At 37.7% G+C, this 17690-nt stretch overlaps 1 protein-coding gene across 1 annotated transcript; it reads right to left on the reverse strand.

Annotated features, from left to right (window-relative positions):
- Nucleotides 1-15092: 15092 nt before the first annotated feature.
- Nucleotides 15093-16712, reverse strand: GPR75 (G protein-coupled receptor 75). Its single transcript, XM_063078079.1, has one exon. It carries the CDS (start codon nucleotides 16710-16712, stop codon nucleotides 15093-15095), a length of 1620 nt encoding a protein of 539 aa, XP_062934149.1.
- Between the last annotated feature and the right edge of the window lie 978 nt (nucleotides 16713-17690).

The following is a 17690-nucleotide window of genomic DNA, read 5'->3' on the forward strand; positions in this document are numbered from 1 at the left end:
AGGAGAAATCAAGAAAGCCTGCCCATTTACATTAGCCACCAAAAAAATAAAATACTTGGGAACTGAGTTAACCAAGGATGTGAAAAATCTCTATAATGAGACCTACAAACCACTGTTGAGAGAAATTAGAGAGGATACAAGAAGATGGAAAGATATCCCATGCTCTTGGATTGGAAGAATCAACATAGTGAAAATGTCCATACTACCCAAAGTGATATTCAAATTCAATGCAATCCCCTCCCCATCAAAATTCCAATGACATTTTTCTCAGAAATGGAAAGAACTATACAGACATTTATATGGAATAATAAAAGATCACGCATAGCCAAAGCAATGCTGAGCAAAAAAAAATAAAGCTGGAGGCATAACACTACCTGACTTTAAGCTATACTACAAAGCTATAATAACCAAAACAGTATGGTACTGGCATAAAAACAGACACACTGATCAATGGAATAGAATAGAGAATCCAGAAATGAACTCACACACTTCCTGCCATCTGATCTTTGACAATGGTACCAAGCCTATTCACTGGGGAAGGGACTCCCTCTTCAGCAAATGGTGCTGGGATAACTGGATATCCATATGCAGGAGAATAAAACTAGACCCATACCTCTCACCATATACTAAAATCAACTCAAAATGGATTAAGGATTTAAATATACACCCTGAAACAATAAAACTTCTTAAAGAAAACATAGGAGAAAAACTTCAGGAAATAGGACTGGACACAGACTTCATGAATACGACCCCAAAAGCACGGGCAACCAAAGGAAAAATAAACAAATGGGATTATATCAAACTAAAAAGCTTCTGCACAGCAAAAGAAACAATTAAGAGTTAAAAGACAACCAACAGAGTGGGAGAAAATATTTGCAAAATATACATCTGACAAAGGATTAATATTCAGAATATATAAGGAACTCAAACAACTTTACAAGAAAAAAACAAGCAACCCAATTAAAAAATGGGCAAAAGAGCTAAGAAGGCATTTCTCTAAGGAAGATATACAAATGGCCAACAGACATATGAAAAAATGCTCAACATCACTCAGCATCCGGGAAATGCAAATCAAAACCACACTGAGATACCATCTAACCCCAGTTAGGATGGCTAAAATCCAAAAGACTCTGAACGATAAATGCTGGCGAGGCTGCGGAGAAAAAGGAACTCTCATACATTGTTGGTGGGACTGCAAAATGGTGCAGCCTCTATGGAAAATGGTATGGAGGTTCCTTAAACAATTGCAAATAGATCTACCATACGACCCAGCCATCCCACTGTTGGGAATATACCCAGAGGAATGGAAATCATCAAGTCGAAGGTATACCTGTTCCCCAATGTTCATCGCAGCACTCTTTACAATAGCCAAGAGTTGGAACCAGCCCAAATGCCCATCATCAGATGAGTGGATACGGAAAATGTGGTACATCTACACAATGGAATACTACTCAGCTATAAATACGAATGAAATACTGCCATTTGCAACAACATGGATGGACCTTGAGAGAATTATATTAAGTGAAACAAGTCAGGCACAGAAAGAGAAATACCACATGTTCTCACTTATTGGAGGGAGCTAAAAATTAATATATAAATTCACACACACACATACACACACACACACACAAAACGGGGGGGGGGAAGAAGATATAACAACCACAATTATTTGAAGTTGATACAACAAGCAAACAGAAAGGACATTGTTGGGGGGGAGGGGGGAGGGAGAAGGGAGGGAGGTTTTGGTGATGGGGAGCAATAATCAGCTACAATGTATATCGACAAAATAAAATTTAAAAAAATAAAATTAAATAAATAAATAAATAAATAAATAAATTTTTAAAAAGTTGGTTTTTTGAAAAGATAAATAAAATTGGCAAATCATTAGCATGGCTAACAAAAAAAAGAAGAGAGAAGATTCAAATAACAAAAATTAGAAATGAAAAAGGCGATATTACAACTGATTCATCTGAAATACAAGGAATCATTCGAGACTACTATAAACCACTTTACGCCAACAAACTTGAAAATCTGGAGGAAATGGATAAATTTCTGGACACACACAAGCTCCCAATACTGAACCAAGAAGACAAAGAAAATTTGAACAGACCAATAACAATAAAGGAGATTGAAGCTGTTATCAGAAGGCTCCCAACAAAGAAAAGCCCAGGACCAGATGGATTCACAGCAGAATTTTATCAAACATTCAAAGAAGAATTGACACCAATTCTTTACAAACTATTCCAAAAGATTGAAACAGACGCAAACCTCCCAAACTCATTCTACGAAGCAAACATCATCCTGATACCAAAACCAGGTAAAGATATAACCAAAAAAGAAAACTACAGGCCGATATCCTTGATGAATATAGATGCAAAAATCCTCACTAAAATACTAGCAAACAGAATACAGCAACACATACGTAAAATTATTCACCACGATCAAGTGGGATTCATCCCAGGGATGCAAGGTCGGTTCAACATATGCAAATCAATAAATGTGATATATCATATTAATAAACTCAAACACAAGGACCATATGATCATCTCTATAGACGCTGAAAAAGCATTTGATAAAATTCAGCACTCATTCATGACAAAGGCCCTCTATAAGTTAGGTATAGAGGGAAAGTATCTCAACATAATTAAAGCTATATATGACAAACCCACTGGCAATATCATCCTGAATGGGGAAATGCTGAAAGCTTTTCCTTTAAGAACAGGCACTAGACAAGGATGCCCACTCTCACCACTCCTATTCAACATAGTGTTGGAAGTACTAGCCAGAGCAATCAGAGAAGAGAAGGAAATAAAGGGCATCCAGATTGGAAAAGATGAAGTCAAACTGTCCCTGTTTGCAGATGACATGATCCTATATATCGAACAGCCTAAAACCTCTACAAAAAAACTCTTGGAATTGATAAATGATTTCAGTACTGTAGCAGGATACAAAATCAACACACAAAAATCAGTAGCATTTCTTTTCTGCAATAGTGAACATGCAGAAGGAGAAATCAAGAAAGCCTGCCCATTTACATTAGCCACCAAAAAAATAAAATACTTGGGAACTGAGTTAACCAAGGATGTGAAAAATCTCTATAATGAGACCTACAAACCACTGTTGAGAGAAATTAGAGAGGATACAAGAAGATGGAAAGATATCCCATGCTCTTGGATTGGAAGAATCAACATAGTGAAAATGTCCATACTACCCAAAGTGATATTCAAATTCAATGCAATCCCCTCCCCATCAAAATTCCAATGACATTTTTCTCAGAAATGGAAAGAACTATACAGACATTTATATGGAATAATAAAAGATCACGCATAGCCAAAGCAATGCTGAGCAAAAAAAAATAAAGCTGGAGGCATAACACTACCTGACTTTAAGCTATACTACAAAGCTATAATAACCAAAACAGTATGGTACTGGCATAAAAACAGACACACTGATCAATGGAATAGAATAGAGAATCCAGAAATGAACTCACACACTTCCTGCCATCTGATCTTTGACAATGGTACCAAGCCTATTCACTGGGGAAGGGACTCCCTCTTCAGCAAATGGTGCTGGGATAACTGGATATCCATATGCAGGAGAATAAAACTAGACCCATACCTCTCACCATATACTAAAATCAACTCAAAATGGATTAAGGATTTAAATATACACCCTGAAACAATAAAACTTCTTAAAGAAAACATAGGAGAAAAACTTCAGGAAATAGGACTGGACACAGACTTCATGAATACGACCCCAAAAGCACGGGCAACCAAAGGAAAAATAAACAAATGGGATTATATCAAACTAAAAAGCTTCTGCACAGCAAAAGAAACAATTAAGAGTTAAAAGACAACCAACAGAGTGGGAGAAAATATTTGCAAAATATACATCTGACAAAGGATTAATATTCAGAATATATAAGGAACTCAAACAACTTTACAAGAAAAAAACAAGCAACCCAATTAAAAAATGGGCAAAAGAGCTAAGAAGGCATTTCTCTAAGGAAGATATACAAATGGCCAACAGACATATGAAAAAATGCTCAACATCACTCAGCATCCGGGAAATGCAAATCAAAACCACACTGAGATACCATCTAACCCCAGTTAGGATGGCTAAAATCCAAAAGACTCTGAACGATAAATGCTGGCGAGGCTGCGGAGAAAAAGGAACTCTCATACATTGTTGGTGGGACTGCAAAATGGTGCAGCCTCTATGGAAAATGGTATGGAGGTTCCTTAAACAATTGCAAATAGATCTACCATACGACCCAGCCATCCCACTGTTGGGAATATACCCAGAGGAATGGAAATCATCAAGTCGAAGGTATACCTGTTCCCCAATGTTCATCGCAGCACTCTTTACAATAGCCAAGAGTTGGAACCAGCCCAAATGCCCATCATCAGATGAGTGGATACGGAAAATGTGGTACATCTACACAATGGAATACTACTCAGCTATAAATACGAATGAAATACTGCCATTTGCAACAACATGGATGGACCTTGAGAGAATTATATTAAGTGAAACAAGTCAGGCACAGAAAGAGAAATACCACATGTTCTCACTTATTGGAGGGAGCTAAAAATTAATATATAAATTCACACACACACATACACACACACACACACAAAACGGGGGGGGGGAAGAAGATATAACAACCACAATTATTTGAAGTTGATACAACAAGCAAACAGAAAGGACATTGTTGGGGGGGAGGGGGGAGGGAGAAGGGAGGGAGGTTTTGGTGATGGGGAGCAATAATCAGCTACAATGTATATCGACAAAATAAAATTTAAAAAAATAAAATTAAATAAATAAATAAATAAATAAATAAATTTTTAAAAAGTTGGTTTTTTGAAAAGATAAATAAAATTGGCAAATCATTAGCATGGCTAACAAAAAAAAGAAGAGAGAAGATTCAAATAACAAAAATTAGAAATGAAAAAGGCGATATTACAACTGATTCATCTGAAATACAAGGAATCATTCGAGACTACTATAAACCACTTTACGCCAACAAACTTGAAAATCTGGAGGAAATGGATAAATTTCTGGACACACACAAGCTCCCAATACTGAACCAAGAAGACAAAGAAAATTTGAACAGACCAATAACAATAAAGGAGATTGAAGCTGTTATCAGAAGGCTCCCAACAAAGAAAAGCCCAGGACCAGATGGATTCACAGCAGAATTTTATCAAACATTCAAAGAAGAATTGACACCAATTCTTTACAAACTATTCCAAAAGATTGAAACAGACGCAAACCTCCCAAACTCATTCTACGAAGCAAACATCATCCTGATACCAAAACCAGGTAAAGATATAACCAAAAAAGAAAACTACAGGCCGATATCCTTGATGAATATAGATGCAAAAATCCTCACTAAAATACTAGCAAACAGAATACAGCAACACATACGTAAAATTATTCACCACGATCAAGTGGGATTCATCCCAGGGATGCAAGGTCGGTTCAACATATGCAAATCAATAAATGTGATATATCATATTAATAAACTCAAACACAAGGACCATATGATCATCTCTATAGACGCTGAAAAAGCATTTGATAAAATTCAGCACTCATTCATGACAAAGGCCCTCTATAAGTTAGGTATAGAGGGAAAGTATCTCAACATAATTAAAGCTATATATGACAAACCCACTGGCAATATCATCCTGAATGGGGAAATGCTGAAAGCTTTTCCTTTAAGAACAGGCACTAGACAAGGATGCCCACTCTCACCACTCCTATTCAACATAGTGTTGGAAGTACTAGCCAGAGCAATCAGAGAAGAGAAGGAAATAAAGGGCATCCAGATTGGAAAAGATGAAGTCAAACTGTCCCTGTTTGCAGATGACATGATCCTATATATCGAACAGCCTAAAACCTCTACAAAAAAACTCTTGGAATTGATAAATGATTTCAGTACTGTAGCAGGATACAAAATCAACACACAAAAATCAGTAGCATTTCTTTTCTGCAATAGTGAACATGCAGAAGGAGAAATCAAGAAAGCCTGCCCATTTACATTAGCCACCAAAAAAATAAAATACTTGGGAACTGAGTTAACCAAGGATGTGAAAAATCTCTATAATGAGACCTACAAACCACTGTTGAGAGAAATTAGAGAGGATACAAGAAGATGGAAAGATATCCCATGCTCTTGGATTGGAAGAATCAACATAGTGAAAATGTCCATACTACCCAAAGTGATATTCAAATTCAATGCAATCCCCTCCCCATCAAAATTCCAATGACATTTTTCTCAGAAATGGAAAGAACTATACAGACATTTATATGGAATAATAAAAGATCACGCATAGCCAAAGCAATGCTGAGCAAAAAAAAATAAAGCTGGAGGCATAACACTACCTGACTTTAAGCTATACTACAAAGCTATAATAACCAAAACAGTATGGTACTGGCATAAAAACAGACACACTGATCAATGGAATAGAATAGAGAATCCAGAAATGAACTCACACACTTCCTGCCATCTGATCTTTGACAATGGTACCAAGCCTATTCACTGGGGAAGGGACTCCCTCTTCAGCAAATGGTGCTGGGATAACTGGATATCCATATGCAGGAGAATAAAACTAGACCCATACCTCTCACCATATACTAAAATCAACTCAAAATGGATTAAGGATTTAAATATACACCCTGAAACAATAAAACTTCTTAAAGAAAACATAGGAGAAAAACTTCAGGAAATAGGACTGGACACAGACTTCATGAATACGACCCCAAAAGCACGGGCAACCAAAGGAAAAATAAACAAATGGGATTATATCAAACTAAAAAGCTTCTGCACAGCAAAAGAAACAATTAAGAGTTAAAAGACAACCAACAGAGTGGGAGAAAATATTTGCAAAATATACATCTGACAAAGGATTAATATTCAGAATATATAAGGAACTCAAACAACTTTACAAGAAAAAAACAAGCAACCCAATTAAAAAATGGGCAAAAGAGCTAAGAAGGCATTTCTCTAAGGAAGATATACAAATGGCCAACAGACATATGAAAAAATGCTCAACATCACTCAGCATCCGGGAAATGCAAATCAAAACCACACTGAGATACCATCTAACCCCAGTTAGGATGGCTAAAATCCAAAAGACTCTGAACGATAAATGCTGGCGAGGTTCCCGAGAAAAAGGAACTCTCATACATTGTTGGTGGGACTGCAAAATGGTTCAGCCTCTATGGAAAATGGTATGGAGGTTCCTCGAACAATTGCAGATAGATCTACCATATGACCCAGCTATCCCACTGCTGGGAATATACCCAGAGGAATGGAAATCATCAAGTCGAAGGTATACCTGTTCCCCAGTGTTCATTGCAGCACTCTTTAGAATAGCCAAGTGTTGGAACCAGCCCAAATGTCCATCATCGGATGAGTGGATACGGAAAATGTGGTACATCTACACAATAGAATACTACTCAGCTATAAAAACGAATGAAATACTGCCATTTGCAACAACATGGATGGACCTTGAGAGAATTATATTAAGTGAAACAAGTCAGGCACAGAAAGAGAAATACCACATGTTCTCACTTATTGGTGGGAGCTAAAAATTAATATATAAATTCACACACACATACACAAAAGGAAAACCAGGGCGGGGTGGGGAAGAAGATATAACAACTACAATTACTTGAAGTTGATATGACAAGCAAACAGAGGGGACATTGTTGGGGGGGGTGGGAGGAGGGAGGGAGGTATTGGTAAGGGGCAACAATAATCAACCACAATGTATATCGACAAAATAAAATTTAAAACTAAAAAAAAGAAAGAAAGATCATCAAGCTGGCTGGTTGGCTCATTTGGTTAGAGTGCTTCCTTGTAACACCAAGGTCAAGGGATTGTTTCCCCTAGCTGGCCAGCCCTGTTGGACTTAAATCCCAAGATAAATAAAAAGACACATAGCACATTAAACACTGCGGAACACCAAAGACAAAAAGATAATAAAAGGAGCTGGGGGGGGGTAAAGTGGTATGGAAAGATGATACTCAAATAAGCAGCATGTAGTCTAACAGCTGAATTTGTAATAGCAACAATGAAATAATACCTTTAATATACTAAAAGATAAAATAAAGAATTCCTTACTCAGAAAAAAAAAAAAAAAAAAGTCTTTTAAGAATGAGGGCAAGGGCCGGCCCGTGGCTCACTCGGGAGAGTGCAGTGCTGATAACACCAAGGCCCCGGGTTCGGATCCTATATACAGATGGCCGGTTCGCTCACTGGCTGAGCGTGGTGCTGACAACACCAAGTCAAGGGTTAAGATCCCCTTACCGGTCATCTTTAAAAAAAAAGAAAAAAAAAAAAAGAATGAGGGCAAAATAAAAATGTTTCCAGAAAACAGAAACAGATCATTCACTAACAAAAAGGTAACATTAAAATAAAGGGGGAAGGGTAACATTAAAAGCATTTCTTCAGGGCCGGCCCCGTGGCGCACCCGGGTTCGGATCCTATATAGGGATGGCCGGTGTGCTCACTGGCTGAGCCCGGTTCGGGCGACAGCAAGCCAAGGGTTGTGATCCCCTTACCGGTCACAAAAAGACAAAAAAAAAAAAAAAAAAAAAGAATTTCTTCATTCTGCCCAGCCACCAAAAAAACAAAAACAAACAAACAACAAAAAAAGAAATTCTAAATGATATACTTAAGGCAGAAAGAAATTGATCCCAAATTAAGGTCTGAGATGCAAGAAGGAATGGTGAGCAAGAAATGTGGTAAATATTTGGGCAAATATAAATGAATATTGAGTATATAAAATAATAACTATAATGTCTTCTCATGTTAAAAATAAAAATAAGATAGAATTAAAAGATGGAAAAAAATAACAAAAGTTGAATGGGGATAAATGGAGTTAAAATGTTTCAAGATCCCTTTAATGTCTGGGAAAAAACATAAATATTGATTAGCTTTAGAGTTTAATAAGTTAAGTATGCATGTTAAAAATAGAATGTATATCTTTCATACCAGAGGAAGGGAAAATGAAACAGGACAAATATTGTTTAATACGAAAAATGCAAGAAAAATGAGAGAAAAAAGCATGGAGGAGACAAGAAAAAAAGAATGAAAACATAAGATAGATTTATTGAACCCAGTCGGGTGGGGGAGACGGATGATGGATGGATGGATGAAAACTAGAACTTAAGGCCATGAAATTTGCTTGTGACGCCAGTTCTGGTTTCATATTACAAGATTATATGTGGGATTCTTGTTTATGTTATCTTTCAAATAGTATTACTCTAATATTAGTTTCATCATTGACACTGTTTGATGTTTAGTAGACTTATTTTTATTCCAAGTAACTGTGGGTTTTTTGTGTGTATATCAGTGTTAATTTTTTATTAAACTGAGATGAGGGAATGCCTCAGCACTTCTATTTCATTGAGAGTTTGTTGCTTTCTTTTTTAAAGATGACCCGTAAGTGGATCTTAACCCTTGACTTGGTGTTGTCAGCACCACACTCACACCCATGTGAGCTAACCGGCCACCCCTATATAGGATCCCAACCCGTGGCCTTGGTGTTATCAGCACCGCACTCTCCCAAGTGAGCCATGGGCCGGCCCCCACTGAGAGTTTTTTTGAGGTCTATTAATATGATCATTTTTTCTCTTTAATTCTACTAAAATATAACAAAAACTTATTTGCTGTGAGGTATAAAATTGTCTATATACCTAAATATTAATTCTATCTTCTAATTATGTTCTTTAAATGGTCTGTTATTATTTTTGTCTTATTGATCCATCCTTAGTTGGGTGTTAAGATCTCCCACTATGGGGCTGGCTGGTTAGCTCAGTTGGTTAGAGCACGGTGTTGTAACCAACGTAAAGGGTTCTGATCCCTGAACTGGACAGCTGCCACAAAATTAAAAATACAAAAATAAAATCTCCCACTTTGTGTTTCTGTCCATTTCTTCTTGTATTTCTAACAGATTTCATGCATTTTGTTGTTTTCAACATGTCTGATTTTGTTAAGCCTCTGCTCTCAATCTTACAGTGATCTTCCATCCCATGTAGAATAAAAATTCAAAACACTAGTCAAATGCTACAAAGGGCCCTACATTATCTGGCTCCTGGCTACCTCATTTCCTGCCACTCTTCACCTAGTTCACTCTTCTCTCTTTGCCGATCTCCATAAACATGCTGAACACACGTATCTCCCTATGTAAAAACAACACCCCCTGACACTTTCTCTGCCGTTATTGCTTTATTTTTCTTCCTAGCACATAGCACAACTTGAAGATTACATATTTGTCTATCTGCTTATCTCGTCTTCCTCAGCATCATGTGTCACGGGAGTAGGAACATCATCTCTTGTGTTCACCAATGTATCTCAAGTTCCTGCCACATAGTATGAGGGTACTTCAAGAAGTTCGTGGGAAAATGGAATTAAAAGATAATGTGAATCTTTCCTTGAACTTTTTGAAGATCCTTCACATTCAGCAAGTATTTGTTGAATGAATGAACACTATTATCACTTTATTATTTGGCTGTTCCTCTTATCAGTAATAGCTATCTTCTATCATATGGCTTTTGATTTCAGTTCTACTCGGTTAATATTGCTGCCCTCTTCTCTTTATTCATGGAGGCTTGTCTACTTTTGCCTGTCTGTTAATTTTTACCGTTTATTCTAAGTAGCAAATTTTGTATATATTTTTGGCGGTTTTTTTAATTCAAGGATTATTGTCTTGCATAAATGACATTAATTAAACATTTCCATTTATTTTATTTTTTTTTGTGTGGCAGACCAGTAAGGGGATCTGAACTGTTGACCCTGGTGTCATCAGCACCACGCTCTCCCAAGTGAGCTAACTGGCCAGCCCTCCATTTATTTTCTTACTGTTTTTATTTCTGTAATCCTACTTATGTTTCCTCAATTTTGTTTTCTTTGTAGTTCATTCCCTTCACTACTTTATAAAATTTATTTATTTTCTCAGACTACATGATATACTGGCTAAGGGCAAAGAAATAGGAAACAGGGAGCGGAGGAAGGAAGTTATAAAATCCCAACCACAGCTTCCTGACCAGTTAGAGGCAAGCAAGCATAGATTCTACTTTATCCAGGGTTGAGTGTGCGTGTGCGTGCGTGTGCACGTGTGCACAAAACATTTCAACCAATTTCCTCTCTTTTATCTGTTTTCCCTGCTACTTTATATAAAATGTGTTTGTTGGTAGCAAACTTTATAATTTAGTTCTTAGGTCACAGAATACCAAGTTGGGATTTCTGACTGAACTAGAAGAGTAATGAGAAAGAGTGGTTCATCAGACTTTGCATCTTTCCTCTGGAGGAGAGTAAGCATATTTTTGTTTAAATGAGAGAAGTTGCATTATTTCAAAAGGGAGAATGGTAGTGTTGCTATTGCCGTTGTTTCGAAGTAAAGCTAGAGGTGTGTATATAAATGTTGAGTACCAAGAAGGTGGATCATTGTGGACAGAGTGGATTGGAACCCAGTATCTGTCCTGAACCTCCTTTTTTAAAACTGCACTTTCCAGATTCCCCTGAAGCTAGAAGCAAATTAGGTTCCACCTGATAAATGCAAGGTGCCAAATATTTTCTGCAGCAATATTTTGATGTTCAGCCACTTGTTTTATAAGTTGTCAAAAGGGTCAGTTGTGGAGGTAGTGGCAGTAGCAGCAGCTTCCTGATCCCCTGAGGACAACTTCAACAGTATGCCCTTGAAGTCAAAAGTCCAGGGAAAGCTTCCTGACTCTCTCCCTTGTTGCTCGTAGCAGAAGAAGTAGCATTTCTGGCTGGTTAGGCTGGTAGTGTTTATTGGGGAATATTTCCTAAAGACCCATCATGGAGCCCTGACCATCTAATAATTTTGTAGACATCTAATTTCCTATATTAAATCCTTTCCTACATATATTAATGTTTTCTGATTTTTAAAACTGAACCCTGATTGATAAAGTAAAAATTCCAAAATTTCATATCTTTTTGCAGGTTAATTTCATTTTAAAGAAGTCGTTGAAATGTTCATTTATCTGTCTTCCCACTGGGTAAGAAAGTTAGTTTAATAATTAACCTTTGGAATTAACAATTCTTGGTTAGTTTGAGCATATATGATACAAAATGTGGTCATCAAACAAGTTATTTCATTTCTTAAGGAAAATGATTCTTTCTGGGGTTCGACACATTGTTATCCGTTATACAAAGATGATCATTGCTATGTTCTGGTGATTTTTAAATGATTGGACAGGAAAGTCATCATACTGCAATTCAATGCTCAGAAATGTTAGAATTTTCAATACTTTTATTTTCCAAACATTATTTCAAAAGAACAATAAAAGCATCAGAAATACAAATCTGGCCTAATGGTTAACATAAAAACAATCATTATAAAATGTTTTAAATACATCACATACTTTGCATCACAGTAAAACATAAAGAGAACTAATTAATGTACCCTGCTAATTAATCATATTCAACTGAATTCTCATTACTTTTAGTTCTCATTTTAGCCCTTATGAAGAGACAAGTTGTGTATGTCTATCTACACCTATATCATCACAATGTAGTTATAAAGACATATATAACTTATGAAAAGACAAGTTATATATTTATATATCTATATCTACATATACATATAGATATACATATAGATATAGATATGGGGGCTACAAATCTAGCCCACTATGTATTTCATGCAAGTTAAACCAATAATTTCTTGATAAGCATAAAGAGACTATATGCACATGCTTAGTTTTCTTTATGCTATAATTTTTACCTCCCAAAGATGGGCCCCATATGCTGGTCAAATCATCTCAAACTCAAAGGTCACAAAAGAAACGTGATATTTTAAATTTTACAAATAAAAGTACCTTTTTATTTAACCTTTTATTAAATCACATTTGAAATGCCTGGCTAAAAAAAGAAATATGTACTTAAAAAGTGTGAAATATCTCCTTGATTAATGTTATTAATTATAAAGCTGTTTGGCATATTGGAATAAATACCAGGTTTGAATTAAGACAAAAGCCTAATTCCTAATTTGCCACAATTCTTCAAATGATCTTGGGAGAGGATATCAGAATTCTTAATTCTTTGTTAAAAACAGGTAATATACTAGCCTATCTCATGGGAGTATTAATAAATGAAAAGTGTCATAGTAAAAAGTATAAAAGCACAATTGAAATAGGTAATTGTGACTTCCAAAAATAGTATTCAATTACAAAAAAAAAAAAAAGTGAGAATGGATATTTTCTGTTCTGTTATAAAATTTAATAACAAAAATAAAGAAAGGGCAAGAAGGGAGTGAAGGGGGGAGCGATGGAGGAGGTAGGTAAGTCGCTCAGTCCTAAAAGGTGAATTTAAAAAGAAAATGAAACCTATACCTCATATTTAAATCTCAGAAAATAGAAATGACTCATCAATATGGGAAGATACAAGTTGTTAGACAAGGCTAAGCAGAGTCCTAGCTGAGTATCTACTGTCTTCTCAATGCTTCTCTGGAAACAGTCTCGGGGAGGGCACTATAAATCAAGTGCCTTTCATCCAAGGAACAAGGTACCTTCTAATCTGCAATAGTAATTCTTGAATATAACACCTTATAAAGATAGGTTCTGTATCTTGATGCTCATCTTGTGTGTGTCTAACAGCTAGAGTTCCAAAATTCTAATGAGTTCAAATACTGTATAATGAAAATATTTTTACATAAAAGTATGACTTCACAGTTGTTATGCTAGGAATCACAAAGTACATAATTAAAATTAGCTTAAGGTATAGAAATCCTTCAGCTATTTTTCCTTACTGCCCATTTCAAGTTTAAGATTAATGGGAGAGAAATAAAAGTCTGAAAGCAGATTATGAAAAGTTTTCTACCATAGTAATATATAAATAAAGACAAAAAGAAGTTATTTCTAAATAGTTATTTGGATACTGTCAGGTGGGTAATAAACTCTTCTCACACAGAGGGAAAACACAGAACACTCTCAATCTCATCTCCATGCCTTGTTAAACAATAATAAAGATTGCCTAATGCAGGACAAGTAGCCCACACTGCTTCCCTCATAACAACACCCTGCCTAAGATGACCACAGTAGCGCCTACTCTCCAAGGAATACTGCACCTTTACTATAGATTCAATCCTCTTCACTAGGACTCTTGGATAAGATCATTCTGAGAAAGAATAATTAATCCACCTTTAACAAGCAAAAACATCTTTCTTTTTAAAAAAACTATATTGCTACTCAATTGACACAAAATGCCTATAATAAGAAATGGCAATAATCATAATACTATATTTTTAGTCCATTTCCTTATAGAAAGAAAGTACTTAATGCCTGTGCGAACATTTTTGGTAAAGACAGAGTTACAGGTAATATATTTCTGATTTTCTGCTTTAACAATATATTATTTATTCAAGTCAACCTGCTACCAAAAAAGGTATATAAACACTTCTAAAATCAAACTTTATAATTCAATTAATAAAAACAACACCTCAGCAAAGATCATACCTTCACATTCTTTTAAAAAGTCCAACCAAGGGCCGAGCCCGTGGCGCACTCGGTAGAGTGCTGCGCTGGGAGCGCGGCAACGCTCCCGCCGCGGGTTCGGATCCTATATAGGACTGACCGGTGCACTCACTGGCTGAGTGCCGGTCACGACAAAAAAAAAAAAAAAAAAAAAAGTCCAACCAATATATACTTTGAAGACCCATAACACTGACTCAAATGACCACAATTAGTTGGTTTTCTACTTTCACATAGTAGCATAATCATTCTTGGCATCTCTGTCAAGGTTTAGTATAAAAGATTGGGGCACAGGTCAGTGTAAAAATCTAAATAATAAACTTTTATATCAAATCTTAAAGTGTCAAGACAACTACATAGCAAACCAAAAGATACAGTTCGGATCCCCTTACCAGCCATCTGCCACACACACACACACACACACACACAAAGATACTAACACTTCAGACAAAAGAAAATCATAACTGCCAACTCTCTAGCTGGATCTTTAAGTTTTGATCTCCACTGATTTCAAAAAGTTTAAAAAAAAAAAAATCAATTAGTATCAGAAACAAAAACCACTGACACAAGATTCTGTAGCCTCCACGACTTCAGACAGAGGAGACTGGAATCTGCTTGACTGAAGTGCTGTCACATTCCTGCATTAAATCAGTGGTGTTATAATGCATGGCAATATATGAACTGGCAAATCCAAAAGAGTTTACTGGCTGTAAGTTATGTGGGCTGCTCTGCTCCTGGGAGGGACTGCTGTTATGGATGCTATAGTACGGTTCAATCCGAGTGTTGATGGGGGTTGAGCTGCTTTGACCACAGTGTTGATGTCCAGCAGAGATCTTGGGACTTACCACACTTTCCTTTGAATGACTTGGGCCACAAGCCTGGTCCACAAATTTCTTCTGAGGCTTTGGAGACAACATGTAGGCAGAGTTTGTTTCATGATGGGAGGATTTGTTTCTGTTGATTTCAAGGTTCCCTTTTCCCATGGCTCGAAGTCGAGTCTTCTGTTTGCAGCAGAAAAAACCCAGGCCTACATATTGGAGGCACCAGAGCACTTTCCTTCTAAGCCCTGCACTGTTCCGAGAATATATAAAAGGATTTAGTCCTGACTTGAGAAATATAAGGGTAAATCCAAACAGTTCAAACTGGTAAAGGATGATGCTCCCATTGCTGGACAGAACCACCTGTACCAAGGAAATCCCCAGTGGAAGACAGCATACCAGGACCGACAGCACAATGACCACACAGGTGACCACGGCTTTGGAATCCTTAGCGGTGGAGAGGTTGATGGCTGATACCAGCTGGAGTCTGCTGGCTGCAAGGGTTGGCAGCTGGTTGGGACTCTTGGTGTATCTATGGGTCTGAACGTGCTGCAGTTTGTTGTAATTTTGGTTCCTATACAGAGCCGGCATGGTACGTTGGATGGGATCTCGACCTCCCTTCACAGGGGCCCCCATGAAAGTCTGTGGTCTGGAAGCATCAACTGTGATTACAGGGGGGCACTTTCTGACTTGAGCATTTTTCCGCAGGGTCTGAGCAATCATAATGTAAGAGACAGAGACCACAGCAACACAAAACGTGAAGTCGACCACATAGAGAGACAGAATGGCTTTCCCTTCTCCAGCCATCAGACTGGACATGGGAAGACAGAGATGGGATTTGCTGGTTTTCATGGTAGCCAATGTGGCGAGGGAGAAACTGGTGGCCCAGAGAAGTAGAGTGAGGAGCAAGGTGCAGGGAAAGGACGCCGTGCGATTAGGCTGCTTCCCCAACACCATTCGGAGCCGGTGTAGGGCAATCACTGCCACCATCTTGAGGGACATGATGATGAAGCCTGAACTGGTGAGATGGAAGGTGAAGCAGAAAGCATCCGGGATACTGCTGGCTGAGCTGGAGAATAACACGAAGGTGAACATGGGGGCCGTCACCCCGCAAATGAAGAGGTCACAGAAGGACAGGTTCAGGATCATGAAATCAAAGTTGGTTCTGAATTTCCTGAAGGCTGGATCAAAAAAGGACAAGAAGACAATGAAGTTGCCATAAGAGCCCAGGCAGAAGATGAGTGCGAGCAGAAAAGTGCAGGTCACCAAAGTGGCGGTGTGGATGAGATCCTGAAGGTCCTCCTGGAGAGAGGTGCCATTTGCTCCCTGCTGGTGAGGTACGGGTAGCAAGGTGGCATTGGGGGCATCCTGAAGGTGGTCTGTTGAGTTCATCTTCAGAGAGAAACGTCTCTTCCTTCTGTTCCCCAAAAATGCTCACTGGGAAGGGAGTCAGGGTCTCAACTCACAGAGGAGCGACATGTGACAAAAGGGGCCCAAGGCAGATAAGCCTGTACACAAAAATGCAAACCCAGAAACAGAAAGGGATTAATGGAGAAACAGGAAGGAATTAATACAGTGATCTTATTATTTTTCACAAAAGCACAAGAAAATTTCAGCTCTGACCTGGTGCACAGAAAGCATTTCTCCTCATAAAGCCCAACTAATTTTTAGGTTTTCGACACAGTGGTTTTCAAACAAGTTTAAGTATCACCTGGAGAGCAGATTCCTGGGTCTGACCCTTGAGATTCTGATTGAGGGTGTGCAGGTGTTACTCAAAGAAACATTTCCGTGCCAGGCACAGGAGATATACAAGGACATAATAACCTCTTTGCTAAAGACATCACAATCTAGTTGGAGGAGATCAACCTGTGTAATTATGGCCTAATGTGGTTAAAGGGTGCTATGGAAGCACAGAGGAGGGGAACCTAATCCAACCTGGGAGGGGGCTGGAAAAGGATAAAGGGAGCTTTGGTGAGTAGGAGCTAGCTGGGTGAAAGTGAGGGGCAGGGAGTAGGACAGACAGGCTGTGAGGATGAGCGTAGGTTTTTACAGCAGAGGGACTGAGGCAAGAAACAGCATTTGCCTGAAAAATAAGCACGAGGGTACTGATGCATAATGTGGCCCTTTACATAATTCCCACAAATTGTTAACAAATCCTATTACTTTCCCTCGGAAGAATCCTTTTATTTCCCGGTATTTATAATTTCTTTTCACCACTCGAGATTTCTTAGCCAACTGCATATCTTTAGGGGGTGTGTGTGGGGTGTGTGTGTGTGTGTCTGGCCAGTAACAAAGGGTGCCAGAAATATACTGGAAATTTATAAGGTGTGAAATATCACTTTGTGAACTCTTTAAACTGCTGTATAAATG

This window comes from Cynocephalus volans, chromosome 14 (assembly GCF_027409185.1).
Source record: "Cynocephalus volans isolate mCynVol1 chromosome 14, mCynVol1.pri, whole genome shotgun sequence".
NCBI classification, from domain to species: Eukaryota; Metazoa; Chordata; class Mammalia; order Dermoptera; family Cynocephalidae; genus Cynocephalus; species Cynocephalus volans.